The sequence below is a fragment of the Eulemur rufifrons genome, chromosome 19 (assembly GCF_041146395.1).
Source record: "Eulemur rufifrons isolate Redbay chromosome 19, OSU_ERuf_1, whole genome shotgun sequence".
Lineage (NCBI taxonomy): Eukaryota > Metazoa > Chordata > Mammalia > Primates > Lemuridae > Eulemur > Eulemur rufifrons.
This window is the reverse complement of record NC_091001.1, coordinates 39,826,831-39,844,832: the sequence shown is the minus strand read 5'-3', so window position 1 is coordinate 39,844,832 and position 18,002 is coordinate 39,826,831. Positions and strand designations below refer to the sequence as shown.

At 46.7% G+C, this 18,002-nt stretch overlaps 1 protein-coding gene across 1 annotated transcript in view; it reads right to left on the bottom strand.

Annotated features, from left to right (window-relative positions):
- The window catches only part of CREG2 (cellular repressor of E1A stimulated genes 2), a 28,493-nt gene extending 11,500 nt beyond the window's left edge, over window positions 1-16,993 (bottom strand). The window contains exons 1-2 of the mRNA XM_069495100.1: window positions 16,553-16,993; window positions 14,084-14,253 (exon numbers count right to left, since the gene is read on the bottom strand). Coding sequence (XP_069351201.1) covers window positions 14,084-14,253; window positions 16,553-16,993 — 611 coding nt within the window. The remainder of the gene's footprint in view (window positions 1-14,083; window positions 14,254-16,552) is intronic.
- Window positions 16,994-18,002: the final 1,009 nt, after the last annotated feature.

The window sequence follows — 18,002 nt, the reverse complement described above, 5'->3', positions numbered from 1 at the left end:
AAATATTTGTTCAACTTTACTTTGATCATTAAAATACAGAAAAAATTTTGTTGTAATATTCTGAAATTAAAAAAAAAGAATAACTTTAAGATACTTTGTTGTATGCAATCCTTAAGTGATAGGGATTTCAATAGATTGGGCAACCTGGTGAAATTACCACCATCGTACAATGGTTCTCAACTGGGAGAAATTTCTTCTCTATAAAAGGCAATTGGAAATCTGTGAAGCATCTTAGGTTGTCATAGCAACTGGGTTTGGGGCTCTACTTGCATTTAGAGGGCGGGGCCAGGAATTCTAAATGTCCTGCAATACATGGGATGATCTTATACAATGAACTGTCCCACCTCAAATCCAGAGAACCCACTGAGACATGCCACTAGGCTTAGTCTTTCCCTGATGTATCCAGCCAGGTAGGAAGTGAGGAAGGTAGGTGTAGGCTAGGCTTTCTCAACTTTGGCACTATTGACATTTGGGCTTGATAATGCTTTGTGGTGGGGGCTGTCCTGTGCAATGTAAAATATTTAGCAGCTTGGCCTCTACCTGCTAGATGCCGGTAGCACCCCTCACCCCCAAGCCAAGTTGTAATAACCAAAAATGTCTCCAGACATTGCCAGATGTCCCCGGGGAGGGGTCCCCTGTTTGAGACCCACTAGTGGAGATGTAGGGAAATTTACAGACTCAGTGGAGGGAGAGGAATGAGTTGCCTTGTATGGCTTTGTACATTGTCAGAGAAATCTGGGTGTCATCTGCAACTGAGAGAGAGAAAGGAATGCTTATGTTTGGTCTCAAAAAAAGGACAAAGGTGTGAAACTGAGGGTGGGAAAGGGACTTCCCTGGGGAGATTAAGTGCGATTTTGTAGTGGTGTTGAGAACACACAGGAGGATTCTGTTCATGAATCAAAAGGGGCAGCGCCAGCTCAGCTGCGTGGTTTGCCCTGGCAGTCATGAGCCATCTGGGTGCAGGAACAGAGGAGGCAGAAACAGGGTTTGATAGGGTTGGGTGTGGCCAGGTAGCAACTCCAGAGACGAGGGGGCAGGGGGTCTCGGGGGTGATTATAAAGATGGACTGAAGAGTCTAACTTGAGCAAAGAGAAAGGGGAGCCAGGAGATGCTGGCGGGTGGTAGGATCATGATGGGGGCACAGGATTGGTGGGCTTCGTGTGGTGCAAGCAAGTTGTAGAAGGGTCACTCAAGCAAGAAGGCTACAGGGCAGGATGCTCAGAATGGAAATTGTGGATGTGGTGCATTTGCTAGCAAATCTGGGGTGTGGGTGGTGAGAACTTGGCTGGGGAAGCTGGAGTGTAGGATGCGCCATCCACACGAGGTTGAGGGTGAGAACAGGGGCGGCAGCAGAAAGGAAGACTGTGAGGTCTCCGCAGCCTCCATGCGCCAGTTTACCTCCACTCTCCAGGGCAACCCCAGAACAAATACGAGTCCCCTTTTCTGTGCTGGCCTTTCAGAGATTGCAGAAAGCACTGTGTTGTTCCTGGGATTGTTCTTTTCCAGGCTGGCTGCTTTTAGACATCCTTGCTTGTCAATGTCCCTGTTAAACCGTGGGATCCAGAACTGCCCTCAAGCTCCAGGGGGACGTATGCAAAGTGGAGTAGGCACATCTCGTCCACCACCCTCCACTCCAGTCTTCTAGGGACGCAGTTAAAGAACATGTCTAGTTTATTTTATTTTGTTTTTAATTTACTTCTCATTTGATTTTATGGTACACTGATATAATGCCTCGTATTGTCTTAGTTAATTTTCCCCCATTTTGTTCTCCTTTCTTGGCACCATTTTCTTAGTTACGACTTTAGCTGCTCTTGACAATTTTTCTATGTCTCCCAAATATGCACTTTTCTGTGTCTCTCACTGTGTCAAGCTCCCGATCAGTTCAACCCCAGAACCTGGCTCCCAGGGTCCCACCACTTTCCAAGGGATTGCAAATGATCAAGGAACCAGAAACACCCTACTTAGAGTTGAGATTAAACCCCATTCTGGTAATAGGCCCCTTTGGTCATTCAACCAATTTTTCGTCCATCCACAGTGTCACATTTTTTGTGAGATTAGATGTAAGAGAAATAAACTAATATAAATCTACCCACATTATTGTCCCCTAGTTCCTATTATTATTCCATCTTGTCCATGAGAATGTGACCACGTAGCTTTCTTCATCTGCCTCAGGGAAATCCACAATTGTCACAGGAAAGTATCAAAGAAAGGGACAGTCTTTTGATATGACAGCCTCCCCACCAATACTGCCTGTAGGAGGCCACTTCCTATTCTTAGGGCACACAAGCCATCTTTTCAACAGTCTCTTCCAGAATCACTACGTAAGTTTTTTGTGTTTGTCCACAGATCCTCCCAACCTCTGATTTTCAAGACTCTGAACAACACTTGCCCACTTTCAGGCTTTCGATGCCTTTTCCACACCTCAATTCAATGTTCTTATCCATGAATTCCTTGAGTTTCTTGGAATAAAGTTTGATTCAGAAGCCTTGGACATATAGTCAACCCTCTGCATGTGCGGGTTCCTATTCAAACAACTCCAGATCGAAACGATTTGGAGAACAATTTTAAAAATACAAATGAAAAATACAGCACTTAGATTGTATGAGGTATTTTAAGTAATCCAGAGATGATTTAAAATATATGGAAGGATGTGCGTAGATTATATGCAAATACTATGCCATTTTATATCAGGGACTTGAGCAGCTGGGGATTTTGGAAAGCAGCTACACTCTCCACTATACCACCAACACAATCCGGAGATTTTGGTTTCCTGGGGGTGGGTGAGGAGTCTTGGAACCAATCCCCTCTGCAGATAGAGTTTTTGCATTTCCCTATCACTTTGATATGCTGAGAATATATTAAAATTTACCTTCGTCGCTTCTCGGCCTTTTGGCTAAGATCAAGTATAACATTTACCTTCATCCATTGAATATCACATGTGTTTGAACCATTTTAGTTTCTATATTTTAAAACCTTTATATTATAAATAAGTGCAATCATGACACGCCCAAAATACCAAGGAGAGTAGTAGCAGACATTAGAATAAACAACCAGGTTTCTATCCACACTTGCAAGTACATTTAAACTGTTTCATCCATCTGTGGTGGGTTGAATCATGGCCCTGGCCCCACCAAAGGTGTCTATGTTCTAATCTCCAGAATGTGTGACTGTGACCTTCTGTGGCAAAAGGCACTTTGCAGATGTGATTAAGTTAAGGATCTTGAGAAGGGAAGATTAGTGTGCAATATCCAGTGGGCCAAATAATCAGAGGGCTCTCATGGGGGAGGGGAGAAGACTACAGTGAGCAGTAGGAGATGGGACGACAGAAGGAAGAGACAGTGACACAAGTAAGTGGCTGCACACCAAGGAATGCAGGCGACCTCTAGGAGCTGAAAAAGCAAAGAAATGCATTCTCTTGCAGAGCCCCCACAAGGAAGCATTCCTGCCGACACCTTGGTTTTAGCCTTGTAAGCCTGATGTCGGACTTCTGACTTCCAGAACTGTAAAAGAATAAGTTTGTGCTGGTCTTAAGCATAAAGTTTTTGGAAATTTATTAGCAGCAATAGGAAACAAACATGTCATCCCTCAATGACCCCCCCCCAAATATTCCATATATTCAATCAAAAGAATTTAGCCCCACACTATGCTCAAGGCCCTGTGCTGGTTTCTGAGGGCTGTACAAAACCAGAAAGACGTGGCCCTGGCCCTCAGGGAGCTTGTACTCTAGCAGGGGAGGCGGATACCAGACAGCTTGCTACACAGTGAATGATTTCTTCAGTCGCTCTTGGAACATGGAATTCTGCCTGTGTTCTGAGGGTCAGTGAAGGCTGGCCTCTGGGAAATGAGTGGGAATTAGATAAAGTGGGGGTAGGAAAAGCACTCTAAACAGAAGTGCTGTCCACCCTCATGAACAGGACTAGCAGAGCACTCCCTTGCCCTTCCCCTGCCATCTATGAACTAGAGAACAGTCCCCCGAGACACTGAATCCGCCTTGATGTCGGACTTCCCAGCCTCCAAAATTGTGAGAAGTAAGTCTCTGTTGTTTATAAAGCCACGCAGTTTAGGGTACTTTGTTATCGCAGCACAGGCTAAGACAGCCAAAAGGTCACTGGGACCAAGACAAAGACTTGGGGGGACAGTGACATCAGAGAGGCTGGAACTGCACAGAGGCATGTTAAGATTTCCTGAGAGTAATGGGAAGCATTGAAGACTTTTAAGTAAGACAGTAGAAGAATGAGACAGATGTTCCAAAAGTGTCCCTCTGGCTTTCGGATGGAGAATGGGTTGATCCAGGGAGACCAGTAGGAGTATACAGAGTACAGTGAGCAACAGTGAGGGCTTGGGCCAGGGAGTGGACAAGCAGTGGGCTGGGAGAGGCTTGGGAGGTGGTGAGGTGAGCCTTGCTGACTGTGGGTAGGCACGAGGGGGAGAACGGGCCACAGGTGGCACCTTTGGGTCTTCTATGAACGGCCAAGTGGACAGGGAGCCCAAGCAGAGGAGCCCTCTGGGGAGGAGGTGACTGAATTTGAGGTGTCCAGAAGCCATTGGTCTTGGGTCTGGAGCTCACATGAGAGGTCTTAGCTGGGACTATAAGTTTGGGAGTCACTGGTACTTGGGGGTGGACTGGATAGAGCAGGGAGAGGTGTAGACTGAGAAGACACCACTGGCTCACGAGAGCTTCACTCTCTGCAGCAATCCTCTCCAGGCTGATTGATGTCTTGTAGGGCAGTCGTCCTCAACCTTTTTAGCACCAGGGACCAGTTTCATGGAGGACAATTTTTCCACAGACCAAGGGGAGAGGGGATGGTTTCGGGATGATTTAAGTGCATTACGTTTATTGTGCATTTTATTTCCATTATTATTACATTGTAATATATAATGAAATAATTATGCAACTCACCATAATGCAGAATCAGTGGGAGCCCTGATCTGACAGGAGGTGGAGCTCAGGCGGTGATGCAAGTGACGGGGAGTGGCAGTAAATGCAGATGAAGCTTTGCTCCCCCCCCCACCCCGCTCAAGACCAGTGCTGGTCCACGGCCCAGGGACCAGTTGTAGGGGATGTAACACAGGCAGCTTGAATGAGAAGTATTTCTATCTTATCTATCTTTGTGTGTCTTACAAAGGCGGATGCTATTATTTTTCATCTTTACTTCTGACAGTGTTTACCATGGTTCACGTTACACAGTAGATTCCCAGTCAATATTTGTCCGAGTGAATGCTTTATTGGAATAGGCCGCATGCATGGATTCGTATGCACATATTTAAAGCAAGTTTCATGTCTTGCCTCTATTGCTATGCAATCCATTTGATGGAAATTATATTCAAACAACTTAAATCAACTTAAAAAATACCTCTGCGTTTTGTAGGTTCTGTGGCTTCTGAATCAGTTCTTTCTGAAATGTGGGTGAGGATTCTCACTGCTTCCAGGATGCAGCTGATCCAGGGAGGCAGGGAAGATGGGGGTAACAGCAGTTCCTCCGGGATGGAATCCCAGCCCCATTAGAATTTGGTCTGTGGGTCCTTGGGCAAGTGCCTCAGCTTCCTCATATGTACACAGGGGCTAACAATAGCACCTCTCATGGGATTCTTGTGAAGATCACTTGAGTTATTTACATCAATTGGTTAGAACACTGGTTGGCACAGAGGCATTATACGTACCATGGACTATCCCTCCTATTATACGTATGAGGTGCGCAGTGTACTGGGGCACTGTTGGTTTTCATCTCCTTTCCCTGTCTCTGCCACCCCAACCCTGCACAGAGGAGACAGCATTGCTGACCATGGCTACTGTTCATTAGTGCTGAGCCTGAGCTAGAACTTCACACACAATGAACAATTTCATTCTCACAGCAAACTCATGGGTACTGTTATTCCCATTTTAGGGTAAAGGAAATTGAGAATCAGACAAATTAAATGAATTGGTCAAAGCCAGGCAGATATTACTTGGAGGGCTTAGGATTCAAATTGATGAACCTCAAACAGAAGCTCTTTTCTCTGATGTAGTCATTCTCATATGTAGGTGTGCACCAGGATTCCCTGGCTGGTCCTTGAAAATGCAGATTCTAAGCCCCTTATCTTCAGATTTTGCTAGAGCCCAGAAGCTGGCATTTACAAGCCAATCAGGTGGCTCTCCTGGTCTCAGGCTGCTCCTGAGTGTGGTTTAGTTATACTGGGGCCCACCAGAGGGTTCCAGAGTCAAGCCCAGTGGGGTTCCTAGGCCCAGAGCTAGCAGCCAGGTCAGGACTGCAGGGCTTCAGGGTCACTCTGGGGCCTTACTGGCTCAGCACCTGACACTGGGGGACTGGGGCAGGGTCCCCTGCAGCTCCCACCTGCTTGAGGGTCTTGCTGCAGTGCTGACCTCCGATCAGATGCTGCCCTGAAACCGCCTCTGAGACTCCTTCCAACCTCCCTCTGCCCTTCTTCCTACGCTGCTGGGACCTGTCCTGGGCAGGCAGGTCTCTCGCTGCTCTGCCCTGGCTACCTGTGCTTCTTAGATCCACCCCTGGCTCCCCCGCCTCAGCCTGGATGATAGATGTCAAAAACAGAACAGTGATTCCCTGTAGAAGCATACACAGAGTGAAGGAACCCTCAGAGTGTGCTTATTCCTTATCCTGCATTGCAATGGACCCAGGAGCTATGCCTCTAGTCCAGTATGGAACATATGTGCTATCAAATGGCACTGTCCCTGCATTGCATATACAACTGTCCTTTCCAAAAGCCTGCTACTCATCTTGCTTAGACATGTTTAGCAAGCAATGAATTAAAAAAGGAAAATTGGCTACCATTTGAATTGTGACTCATTTAACAGGAAAGAAGGTAGCTGTAGGGACTACAGAGGCCCAAGGGAAGAGAGGCTGAGCCAGGATGACGGCTGTCTGTCGAGACTGCGCGGTGGGTGCAGGGTAAGTTGCAGAGGTTACATTCTGTCCTATCCATTTTTCTGCCTCGCAGCCTTCAGCACCTCAGTCTCCCACTCTGCACAACAGAAGGCAGCGGTGGATGGCCAGGGCCCTTCCAGGCCACAAATGGCTCTAAGCACGCTGGAGTCTCCACCCATTTTACAGAGAAGGCTATGCTGCTCTGAGGGTCACTTTTGCCAGCAGCCCAGCTGGCCTTAGCTCTGCCCTCGCTGTAGAGCTCTCTAGGATAAAAGGGCAGAAAGGAAGTGGGTGCAAGCCCACCCAGATCAGCAAGGCTGTCCTGGCCGAGCAGGGTGGGGCTGTGGGCTTTCCAGAGGGAAGGCCTTCACCTGGGCAGTCCCAGGAGGCTGAGTCACAGGCATCCTCACCAGTGGAAAAAGAGCAAGAAAGTCAGAAGGAAAATGAAATCCTGGGGAAGAAATGGGTAATAACCGGGACCAGAAAATTTAAATGTAGCCTTAAGATGAGAAGAAACAGGTAAAGAAAGGAACATCAAGGAGGTTACTGTCTTATTTTGGAAGTCCAGGCCAGGTGGAGTCAGATGAGCTGGGGGTGATGGGCAGACAGAGGGGAAGAGAAGACGCCAAGATGGTGGGAATGCAGCCACCCTGTGGAATCCCACTCATCTCCCCTGTCATGGGGAGGCTTGGTTAGGAGACAAGTTAGGGGACTTTATACATGTGGTCATGTGTTAGATCTTGTCTTGATTCAAATGACTGGTGACAAATGGGAAGCAGGGAAGAGCCTGTGTCTTTAAGTCTTATTTATGCATGCCTGGTATATAGTAAGTGCTCAATAAATACCATTTGAAGAGAAAAAAGTTTCTTATTTGCATCTCAATATTCAATATGTTGCTTTGCACACAGTATGCTTAATTCATGTTTAATTGAATTTATTGTCAGCGTCTCCCTATGTTGTCTTTACATTTTTGGAGTCACAGTTTTCCCTCCCAAATTCCTTTGTAAGTCAATAATTAAAATCTTTTTTCTTGGTCAGACATTTTTCTTACTATTTCTACACACTGGATAATTTAGGTACAATCTTTATTATCTTGGGAATGTTATTTCAATTATTTGCTTGTCTGATGGGGAAGGCCCAGCCTATAGAAACAAAAAGACATTGTCCAAGAAAATATAGAATTGGAATGTCAATATTGAATCCTTAGCAGTTTTTCTGCTTCTTCCAAGACAAAAGAAGAGAAAATTAGATGAAACACATAAGGAAAATATTTGCAAATCATATGTCTGAAAATAGTCATATCTAGGAGTATATAAAGAACTCTTACAGCTCAACAATAAAAAGATAAATCACCAAATTAAAAATAGTTAAAGGATTTGAATAGACAGTTCTCCAAAGAAGATGTACAAATGGCCACCAACCAGCACACAAAAGTATGTTTGACATCATGAGTCCTGAAGGAAATGCAGATCAAAGCTACAATGAGATATCACCTCACACCCACTAGGACAGCTACAGTCAAAAAGACAGACAATAACAGGTGCTGGTGAGGATGTAGAAAAATCAGAACCCTCATACATTGCCAATGAGAATGCAGAATGGTGAGGCACTCAGGAAAACAGCTGGGCAGTCCCTTAAAAAGTTAAAGACAGAGTCACCATATGACCCAGCATTTCAACTCCCAGGTATATACCACAGACAAATGAAAACACACGTGTGCAGAAAAACTTGCACACGAATGCTCATAGCAGCATTATTCATGATAGCCAAAGCATGGAAACAAATGTTCATCAACTGACAATGAACGGATAAATAAAAATGGACAACTAACATGTGGCACATTCATACAATGGAGTATTATTTGGCCATAAAAAGGAATGAATTATTGATACCTGCTACAACATGATGAACCTTGAAAACATTATGCTAAGTGAAAGAAGTCAGTCACAGAAAGCCCCATATTGTACAATTCCATTTATATGAAATATGCATAATAGGCAGGTCCACAGAGACAGAAAGTCTCTATTAATGATTGTCAGGGGCTGGGGCCCTGCCATAAATCCCTTTCATTTATCTTAATAGCTCTAGAAAGCTTTTTGAAGGATGTATGTTTATGGGTGTTACATCCTCATTGTTTATTCATATAATTTCTGCTTAAGATGGAGTCTTGTCTAACAGGTGAGTAAAGCATTTGTAAACTGGATGGGGAGAGGTCATCAGACGATGGAGGAAGAGGGTAGGGTAATGACAGAAGAACTGGACTCATCGGTGGATTCCGGAAATGGACAGGAACCATGCGGATGAAACTTCATGGGGCTGAAATGAAATTAGGATGAGACAAGTGGCTACAGGTTGCTGTAAGATAAGACCTCAGAATTGAGTAGAAGACGGAAGAGAATACTTGAACACCTGTTCATCAAGCTTTCTCTCTGCAGAGTTCTCTGACTCCTCCTAGACAGCTCTTTTAAAAACTACTCAGGTTCATGTTAGCTCCAAGAATACAGGAATGTGTGGGCAAAGAAGAGGTAACACGAATGTGAACAAAGAGCAATTTATTTAGAAGATTTATATGTTGCCTTCAAGGGGAGTGAACAAGATTCGGTGAGGAGACATTGGATTCAGCTTCTGTACCCGATTAGGACTGGACCCTGTACTTTGAAATGCACATCACGTCTCAGGTGGACACAGACTCCAGACACCTTGGCTATTAACAAACAAGCTGCTGTGTGTTTACTTGATCAAGCTCATCTAGAAAGTGACTGAATGCCTTCCAGACACAGTTCTAGGGGAACAAATCCCAGAGCCTGCATTTGCAATTAAGCTGGGCTGAAGTTTGCATCTGTCATTCAACATTTTCTCCCTACAGGATGCAGGGGGAGGAGTGGCTACAGGACATTTACATTTCCAGAATCTCTTTTTACTTTTCACACAGAAGAAATGATTAAACTCAGTACGTACAAATTTAGTTGTTTGTGCTCACTAAGGGTCTATCCTGAACCTACGATTTACAGGCAAACCAACCCACTCACCAGCACTCTCCCCTGGGGTACCTTATTTCCTTGAAGGAGTGCCTCCTGCTGCTAATGTACCTACAGGATGCAGGGGCAGCTAACAGGATAGGGCAGGCATTACATCTATGTCCGAGCAAATTGTCCCAGTCGCTCTAGGTGAGCAGTATCTTTTTGCGTGTGTTCTTCAGTGCTGAACTGCCTCGCAGTATGCACTCATCCAAGCGAGTGATGCTGAGGGACTGTCGTTTCTGACAGACTTCCATTCTAGTCTCGTACACCAACTGGGCTTCAATCCATTCATGGTTGGGCACCTCCCCCTGGGAAACTATAATAGATTCCTTTGCAAACTATAGTCTTAGCATCTGCTCCAATGCTAAACTACTGAGGCCTGGTCAGTCAAAGGGCCCTGAACAAGAGCTGCTGTTCATTGCTGGGCAGGGATGCCTCAACCTGAGGGAATAAAAGGGGTTGTGATCCATGACAACAGCCGAGACAATCTTTTACTAAAAGCCTTTTGAGGAAGAGGAAAAAGTGCTTCCGGATCCCCCTTTCTTGATAGTCAAATCAGTCTACCTAGGAACCTAGCATTCATCCAGTGTTGCAATTGAAATTTTTGCATTTCAAGAAAAGCATCTGATAAACCTTTTTGGTTTCATTTATATCCTGATCTTCAAAATGAAAATTGATCCAATATGACCAAGCAGAATATCATTCAACCAAAAAAGTCCTGCCTGGTCCCAATGACTTGCTGCCTGCCTCACTGAGAAGATGCAGACCTGAACCCATGGTGTTCAAGTCTGCATGCAACAAAAGGGAGGATGCTGCGACGAAAGACACATTTCTTGGGTGTCCTTCCTTTGTCAGTCAATATTTATCGAATTTCATACAATTGTGTCTCTGGTCTGAGCATAAATTCACTTACTCACGGGGCATCTGTCCATGCTTACACGTGTGGAGGGAGAGGGAAAGGAAGAGAAGAGAGGGCTGCTGACTGCCAGTGAATCTTCTGTACTGGAAGCTTATGCTCCATTTGCTGTCTTAACCTGAGCTAGGAAATAGATTCCCACCTCTAATTCAGCTCATTAATTAAATGAGGACACCACAGTACCGAGGAGTAAATGGAATTATTGAATAAAACAGACTTTAAATAAAGTAACAACTATTAGGCAAGACATGTTTAAAGGTTCTGGTTTGGATGGAAGTGATGCTCTGACAAGTGGGAAAGCCATCTATCTCCCTTTCTGTGTTTTCCAGACTGTCAATTTTTTAAAAATTTAAAATTATTTAATTGTCAGATAAAGATTGAAGATATTCAAGGTGTACAACATGATGCTTTGGTACACATATACATTATGTAATGATTATCACAATCAAATTAATTATTTGATTAACGAACAGAGGGCCGGTTCACCCTGCCCCTACAGTACTCTCTGACTTGCATCCCTTCCACCCTCAGGCCTGAGTTGTCCTCAGCCTGTTTGCTGGACGGCTTTCTGCTCCCGGGCTGCATCCTTGGTGGAGGTGGAGCTTTCGGCTGTGCCAGTACAGGGTCTGCGGGAAGCAGGGCTCACCCTGATGAATCCAAAGGGAGGCTTGCAGCTCCTGGGGACACCCAGAGGGCTACAGGAAATGGCGTGGAGGCACCCTTTCCTTCCCCCGGAGGTCAGGGGCCACACTGCTTCCTCCCCGTCAGAATTTGCTTCATGGTTCAGCTTCCGAGGCCTTCTAGGCCTGCAGGAGCCCTGGGATGCATCGTGCCGAGAGGCCCATTTCTGGCTTTGTCTTCCTACTTAGGATGAAACAGGGAAGATCCATGCCCCCACCAGTTGCACAGACCAGCAGAGGAATATGAGCACACGGAAACAATGCACCAAATGTGATGGCAAAAATGCTACTGCAAGTTTTCAATTCACAAGGATACTTGCTTCATGGAATGAAGGCAATTTTCATTTTTCTGCATAGGAGCTGCCTTCTGAAGGTGAAGGTCTTGACTTATCATCATCATTATGAGAAATGGGCATTTTCTAAATCTCCCTCTCTCCCACGGGAAATGCTTTGAAGCACTTGACAACGAACCCTCGTCTGACTGGTGACCTCTCCAGGCCCTGGGGTCAGGCAGGAGGGGCTGCTCACTGCTACCTTGCCAGGCCATCCCTCAAAATTCCACACAGGTGCTTGCCTGGGTAGTTTTTAGCCATGGACACTTCTCCCGGATGCCTCACTGTGCTCCACTGGCCTTAGGAGCTTGCAAGCTTGGCTTGTTTATTCGGGACTCCAGTGTCGGTCTATCTTTTAATGCTGGCAGCATAGCTTTGTTTGTGAAGTCCCTGAGTTCAACATTATCAAGATCCTAGAGGTGAAACCTAAAATGTAATGCTGAGCTTGGAGTGCAAATCTCACACAGATGAATCACATCTGGGCTTAAGCCGTTCATGGGAAGTAATAGACTCCGGGTAATAGCAAAAGCCCATTGCTTGGTAACCTTTGCTTCGAAGGGTGATGCTTACTAAGGCAAACTTAGTTTTGTAGCTATTTATTTACGTATTTCAATACTTCAGAACAGTGCAAGGGGGTAGCAGTTCTGAGAAACGAGTTTTACAAGATCTGAACGTAAGGGTACCAATGGGTGTGGTTCACCCTTCCTCTCCCAGGCCAGAGTTCGGATATGCAGAGATGCCGAGGCCCTGGTCCCACGGTGGTCACCTCTGGCCATAAGCTGCCTCACCCAGTTGCCCAGCATGCTGTACAGATGTTTGCACTTTCCATGTGTGGCCTGCCACGAAGAAGGTCCACACACATGCCCAGTTTTCGTCGAGGGCTGAAGGAAGTCACCCCGTGACCCACACCCTAGGAGTACCTCTCCTAAGCTGTGTATCTCACTGTTCCCAGTTCCAGCTCATGCACATGTTTGCCTGTGGCCTGCCAGCAGACACACCCTTCTGCAGCAGGGGCACTGCTACAGCTTTGTCCCTGGCTCTGTATGCTGTTCCTGTCCCCAGAGCAGGTCCTTTCTGGGTGCTGGGATCCACATGCTCGGGCATGACTGTGTTTAGGACTCCTGAATTCGGAACACCTGGAAAGTTTAGGCAGGTATCCTGGGAATATACTTCCAGTAACAGCAAGCTCGACTGACCAAGAATAGGGAGAATATTCCATGAGAGAGGAGATGTTTCTTTTCCTGGCTTCTTGCCATAACCCAGCAGGGAACAGGGTCAACTGAAGTGTCCCCTGCTTGAGTCTCTCATGGCCGATTTAAAACAACTGGGGTGGCAGGGGCTTATCCAGGCCGCACTTTACACCATATCGTTGCTTTGATTAGCCTCTGTAAGAACTAATGCACTGTTCGGTTATTATGTTTTTCATGTCGTGCATAAAGAAAAATAGAATTTCAGAGGTGAGATGAAACCTATTGATTTTCAAAAGCATCACTGTATTTATAGGTGAAGCGACTGAGACCCCAGAGGTTAAAGGACCCACCCCAGGCCACCCTGTGCATTTGCTGCTTCTCAGGGTGGGTGGGCAGGTCTCTCACATGCAGCCCCCACACTAGCTCGGTGCAGACATCTTCCAGGCAGGATGTGATTTCAAGCCTTGCATTTGGAATTCAGGCAAAACTGTCTGGATCAGTGTTCCACTTGTGCCTAAATGTCTTTAGAAGTCTTTTCTTTTAGAGAGTTTTTGAAAAAATGCATTAAAGGACACTGGCTCTTTACTGCACATATGTCTTGGGGGGTGGGGACAGAAATAAATTGGAAAAACAATACACAGACTGTGTGCTGCATGTGCTGGGGAAACAAACTCCTGGCCTTTCCTTCGCTAACCCTCACTCCCACCCCCATCTCTGCCCTTTTTCATAGCAACAAGAACTGCCATTTGCCCAGCCCAGAATTATACAAGGCACTTTGCGCCTATTTCCAACACTCGCAATAAGCCTGTGAAGTAGGAATCATTATTCCCATTTTACAAATGAGGAAACCAAGGCTCACAAAGGTTAAGTAACTTGCTTCAAATCACATTGCTTGGTGAATGGTGGAATTCCAATTTACCTGATTTCAAGGGTAAAGACGTTGATTTGCATCTCAGGGTTCTGATCAAGCCATGAGACCCAGAGAGGAAACTGCCCCCCTCCCTCCCAACTCTCTGTCAAAAACTTCCCAGGACCTGGGCAGGTGAGGCCAAACCCTTGCCTACCTGCAGAACTCTCCTTCCGATTCCGGCAGCGTCAGCGAGGCCATGGGGTTCTTCATCAGATCAGCCACCACAGGGTCCTTGGCTGTCACGTAGAAGAAAGGAATCCCAGTGCTGTTGTTGAGGGGGCCGTCACTGATGGGCAGGCAGTTCCCAAAGGGCAATCCTTGGATCTAGCAAACACCAAAAAAAGGCATTTTCAATGCAGAGTTGTGGATTGACTTGAGCTGGGAGCTTAGCTTGTGTCTCTGGCCAGGAAATACAGCACTGGGGATATGAAAGGACTGTGGCATCATAGCGATTTTGACAGGTGGTAAATTAAGGCAAGGTGGTCCCCAATCTACTCAATTCACCCAGTGATGGTGCCCAGAATTTATAGGAGATACTTAGCGGTGGCATTGTTTGGAAAGGATGGTTAAAGGATTGATTATCTTGAAGCTGCCTGTGCATAGCAAATACACTCACTTTATTGAATTTAATGTTATCTTCTGAGGGGCAATGAAATTTACGGGGGTGGGGGTGGTGCTAAACCTTTCCCACAAACTATCCCTAGAGCCCCACTGCCTTCACTGCCTCCCCCAAAGTTTTGGCAACTTTAGGGAGAGAATTTAAGTCTTAACTTTAACATCTTGCCTGGTCTTTGGACTCCAGGAACTTTCTATTATTGTTTATTTTAGGGCTATACCACTTTCTCATTTATTAGTTGCATTTCTTATTGTAATCCGTAACATTTCATTATATAACTCAACAAGTTATGGGAAGTTTGTTACCCTTTTAGCATAAAGGAAGTCAAAGAAACACAATGTAACAATTTTTGTTCATGATCATCCAGTAGGGTGGGAGAGGGTGGTACTGCCTATTTCTGTGACTTCAGATAAAGACAACAATGTTTAAGTCTTAAGTTTTCCCAAACGCTGCTGGTCAGGCATCCCAGTCTCCCATGAGCTTTATCCCTTACAAGGTGGACCTCATTGTTACTTAGTTCCCAATTCAGGGGCTGTCTTTGTCTTTGAAATGTTGTGTGACAATGGTATGCAGAATTGTAAAAGGCAGGGCTTTAGTCTTTCAAGAAATTGAAAAGTAAAGCAGTCTTCTGAAATAGTGAAGGTAATATGGCATTTCATATACAGATTCCATTTTTCAGCTTGTCATAAACTGCCCAGAGGCATGCTTTGCATACAAATGGCAGCCACAGGGTGTTTTCTGAATTTATTGAGTTTAGATTAAATGTCAGTATGTATTAGCAAGGAGAACGCCTAACAAAGCTAAGAAAAGGGATGTTGAAACCCAAAATATCTTTAATACACTGGCACTAGACTTTTAACTGCTTGAAAAAAATCTGTGTTTTAAACCAAGATCAGCTTCATCTTTAAACTTTATGTCTTCTTAAGATATGTCTTAGGAGTGCAAGGTACAGGTGAGAAACCATTTGGATGCTGTGAATATCCAACTGGATCTGAATCTTACATTAAAGAGGTTAAGATCTTTACCAAAATTGGAATACAGTTGGCATTTAGATAATTTTTAAATAAAAACAAAACAAAACCCCTTCAAAACTGCCTAGTCAACCACCTAATTTTATAGATGAGGAAAGCAAAGTGGAGAAGCCAGTAACTTGGCCCCTGTCTCCAGCTGGTGAGACCCAGAGCTGGGGCAAGAACCAGCCCCCTGGTCAATGTCCTATGAATTCTGTAAAATATTAATTCTTTTTTGCAGGAAGTAAATAGGAGTTTAAATTACTGCCCTGTCATAAAACGCTTACATCTATCTTGCAGCCCTAAAAGCTTTCTGGAGGTGGATACTTATGGAAGCTACCTCCTCATGCTCATCCATGTCATTCCAGGTGGAGTCACGTCTAACAGGTGAGTAAAGCATTTGTGAAGGCAACCATAAAAAGTGCAGCTGATAGCTCATTCCCGCATTTACATGCTTTCCAGGAAAAATCCTTTTTCCTTCCTGGAAAAAATCCTGAGTTCCATTTTCTTAAGTGGAGATTTCCAGCAAAGCCCTGGTGCTGTGTTTCTCTGCATCCCCGCTCCGGTGCCGCGTCGGCGGGTGATGGGGTCTGTTGCTCTCTGCTGGGAGCCGGGGTGCTGTGCACGCCTACTCTGCGATCCCAAAGCGGCTCCCGCTGCTTTGTCCAGGTCCCCAGTCAGGCACTGGTTATTTGTACTTCTCTTTGGCTATCTCCAGACAGGCATTCGGTTCCCAAGCTTACCTGGTAGGAAGCCTGGCTTTCAGTGTCCCTCTCCCGCCCCCGCCCCGTCTCCGACTCTGCCAGGCTCATCGAAGCACAGTCTAGTCCCATTATTTACAGTGTGGACGGGCCAATCCAGACCACTGCACACATCTGTGAGACCTGGATCCCACTACGTGAGCGGTCAAGAGCATCTCCCTGTCCCCCGGGTGCGCCGCCTGATGGCCAGGCCACCGCGAGGCACACACCTGCAGCCCGCTCCGGGCCAGGCTTACCTTCTCGTGGGCGGACACGGTGGCCAGACAGCCCCAGGCGCTCGCGTGGGCCAGGGAGCGGGCGGTGCCCGCGCGCAGCCTCGGGCCGGGGGACGCGCCGGCCGCCTGGCGGCTCTCGCGGCGGTAGGAGAACATCCCGGGCGGCGCGGGCGGCTGCTTGGCGCGGGGGGCGCCTGCCCGGGGCCGCAGGTGCGCGTCCTCCTTGTGAGCCGAGGCCGGGAAGCTCTGCTGCCAGATGCTGCCCGAGTCCTCCAGCAGCGCGGGCAGCGCCTCCTCGGTGGAAGCGCTGTCCAGCTCCTCGTCCACCTCGTTGGTGACGGCCCAGGACACGGAGCTCACGATCACGTACCCGGCGGCCGGGGACAGCAGGGCGCTGCAACACAGCAGCCAGGAGAGGCGGGTCCCCGGCCGCGCCGGCCGCTGGCCGCGGCGCACGGACATCTTGCAGGCGGTGCGCCCTGCCGCGGGGACAGCCAGCAGCGCGCCAGCGCCGGGCAAGGGCGGCAGCGCCCCCCTGCGGCGGAGGCGCGGAGCCGGAGCCCCCTCACGACCCCCGCAGGACTCCTAGGTGGGGTCCTCAGCGCCAGTCCCCGGGATGCCCTTACAGCCGCGCTGCCAAGTTGAGAAGTCGAGGCTCCTGGAAGACCGAATTGCACACAAACGCTGCACGTACTGCAGCCCCGGTGTGCAGAGTCCTTGTCGCGTGCCAGGTCCGAGGATGGGTTCATTTCCTGGAGGATGGTACAGGTTCTGCAGCCAGAGGGTGGACGTTCAAATCCCGCTCCATACACTCCTCTGCTCAACACCTGTGCGACATTGCCATGCCACTTAACCTCTCTGTGCCCGTTTTCTTCATTAGAAAACGAAGATAAGATTTGTCTCATAGGGGTGATAGATAGGAGCGTTAAATGATTCATATTTGCAGAGGCTTACAGCAGTGCGTATTCCGGGGGATTGCTTCCAGGACCCCCGCTGATCGCAAAATCCACGGGTGTTCAAGTCACTGATATAAAATGGTGTAGTGTTTGCATATAACCTATGCACATCCTCCTGTATTCTTTAAATCATCTCTAGATTACATATAATACCTAATACAATGTAAATGCTATGTAAATTGTTACACTGTATTGTTTAGGGAGTAATGACAGAAAAAAACGTACGTGTTCAATACAGACGCAACCATCTTTTTTATTTTATTTTATTTTTTTTTTTAAATATTTTCAATTCCCAGTTAGGAACCCACAGACATGGAGAGCTGACTATATTTTGTTAACTAGACACAGGGTAGGGGTATTGTCACCATCTTTTTAGAGGAGAGGACCGAGTAAACAGTGGAGGTAAGGTTAGAGCCAATTCCTTCTGATGCCATTCCCTTTTTCTGTAAGGACAATAACCCTCTCACACTTTGCTGTGTCAAGGAGCATTGCCTCTCGTTCATCTAATAGCAGAA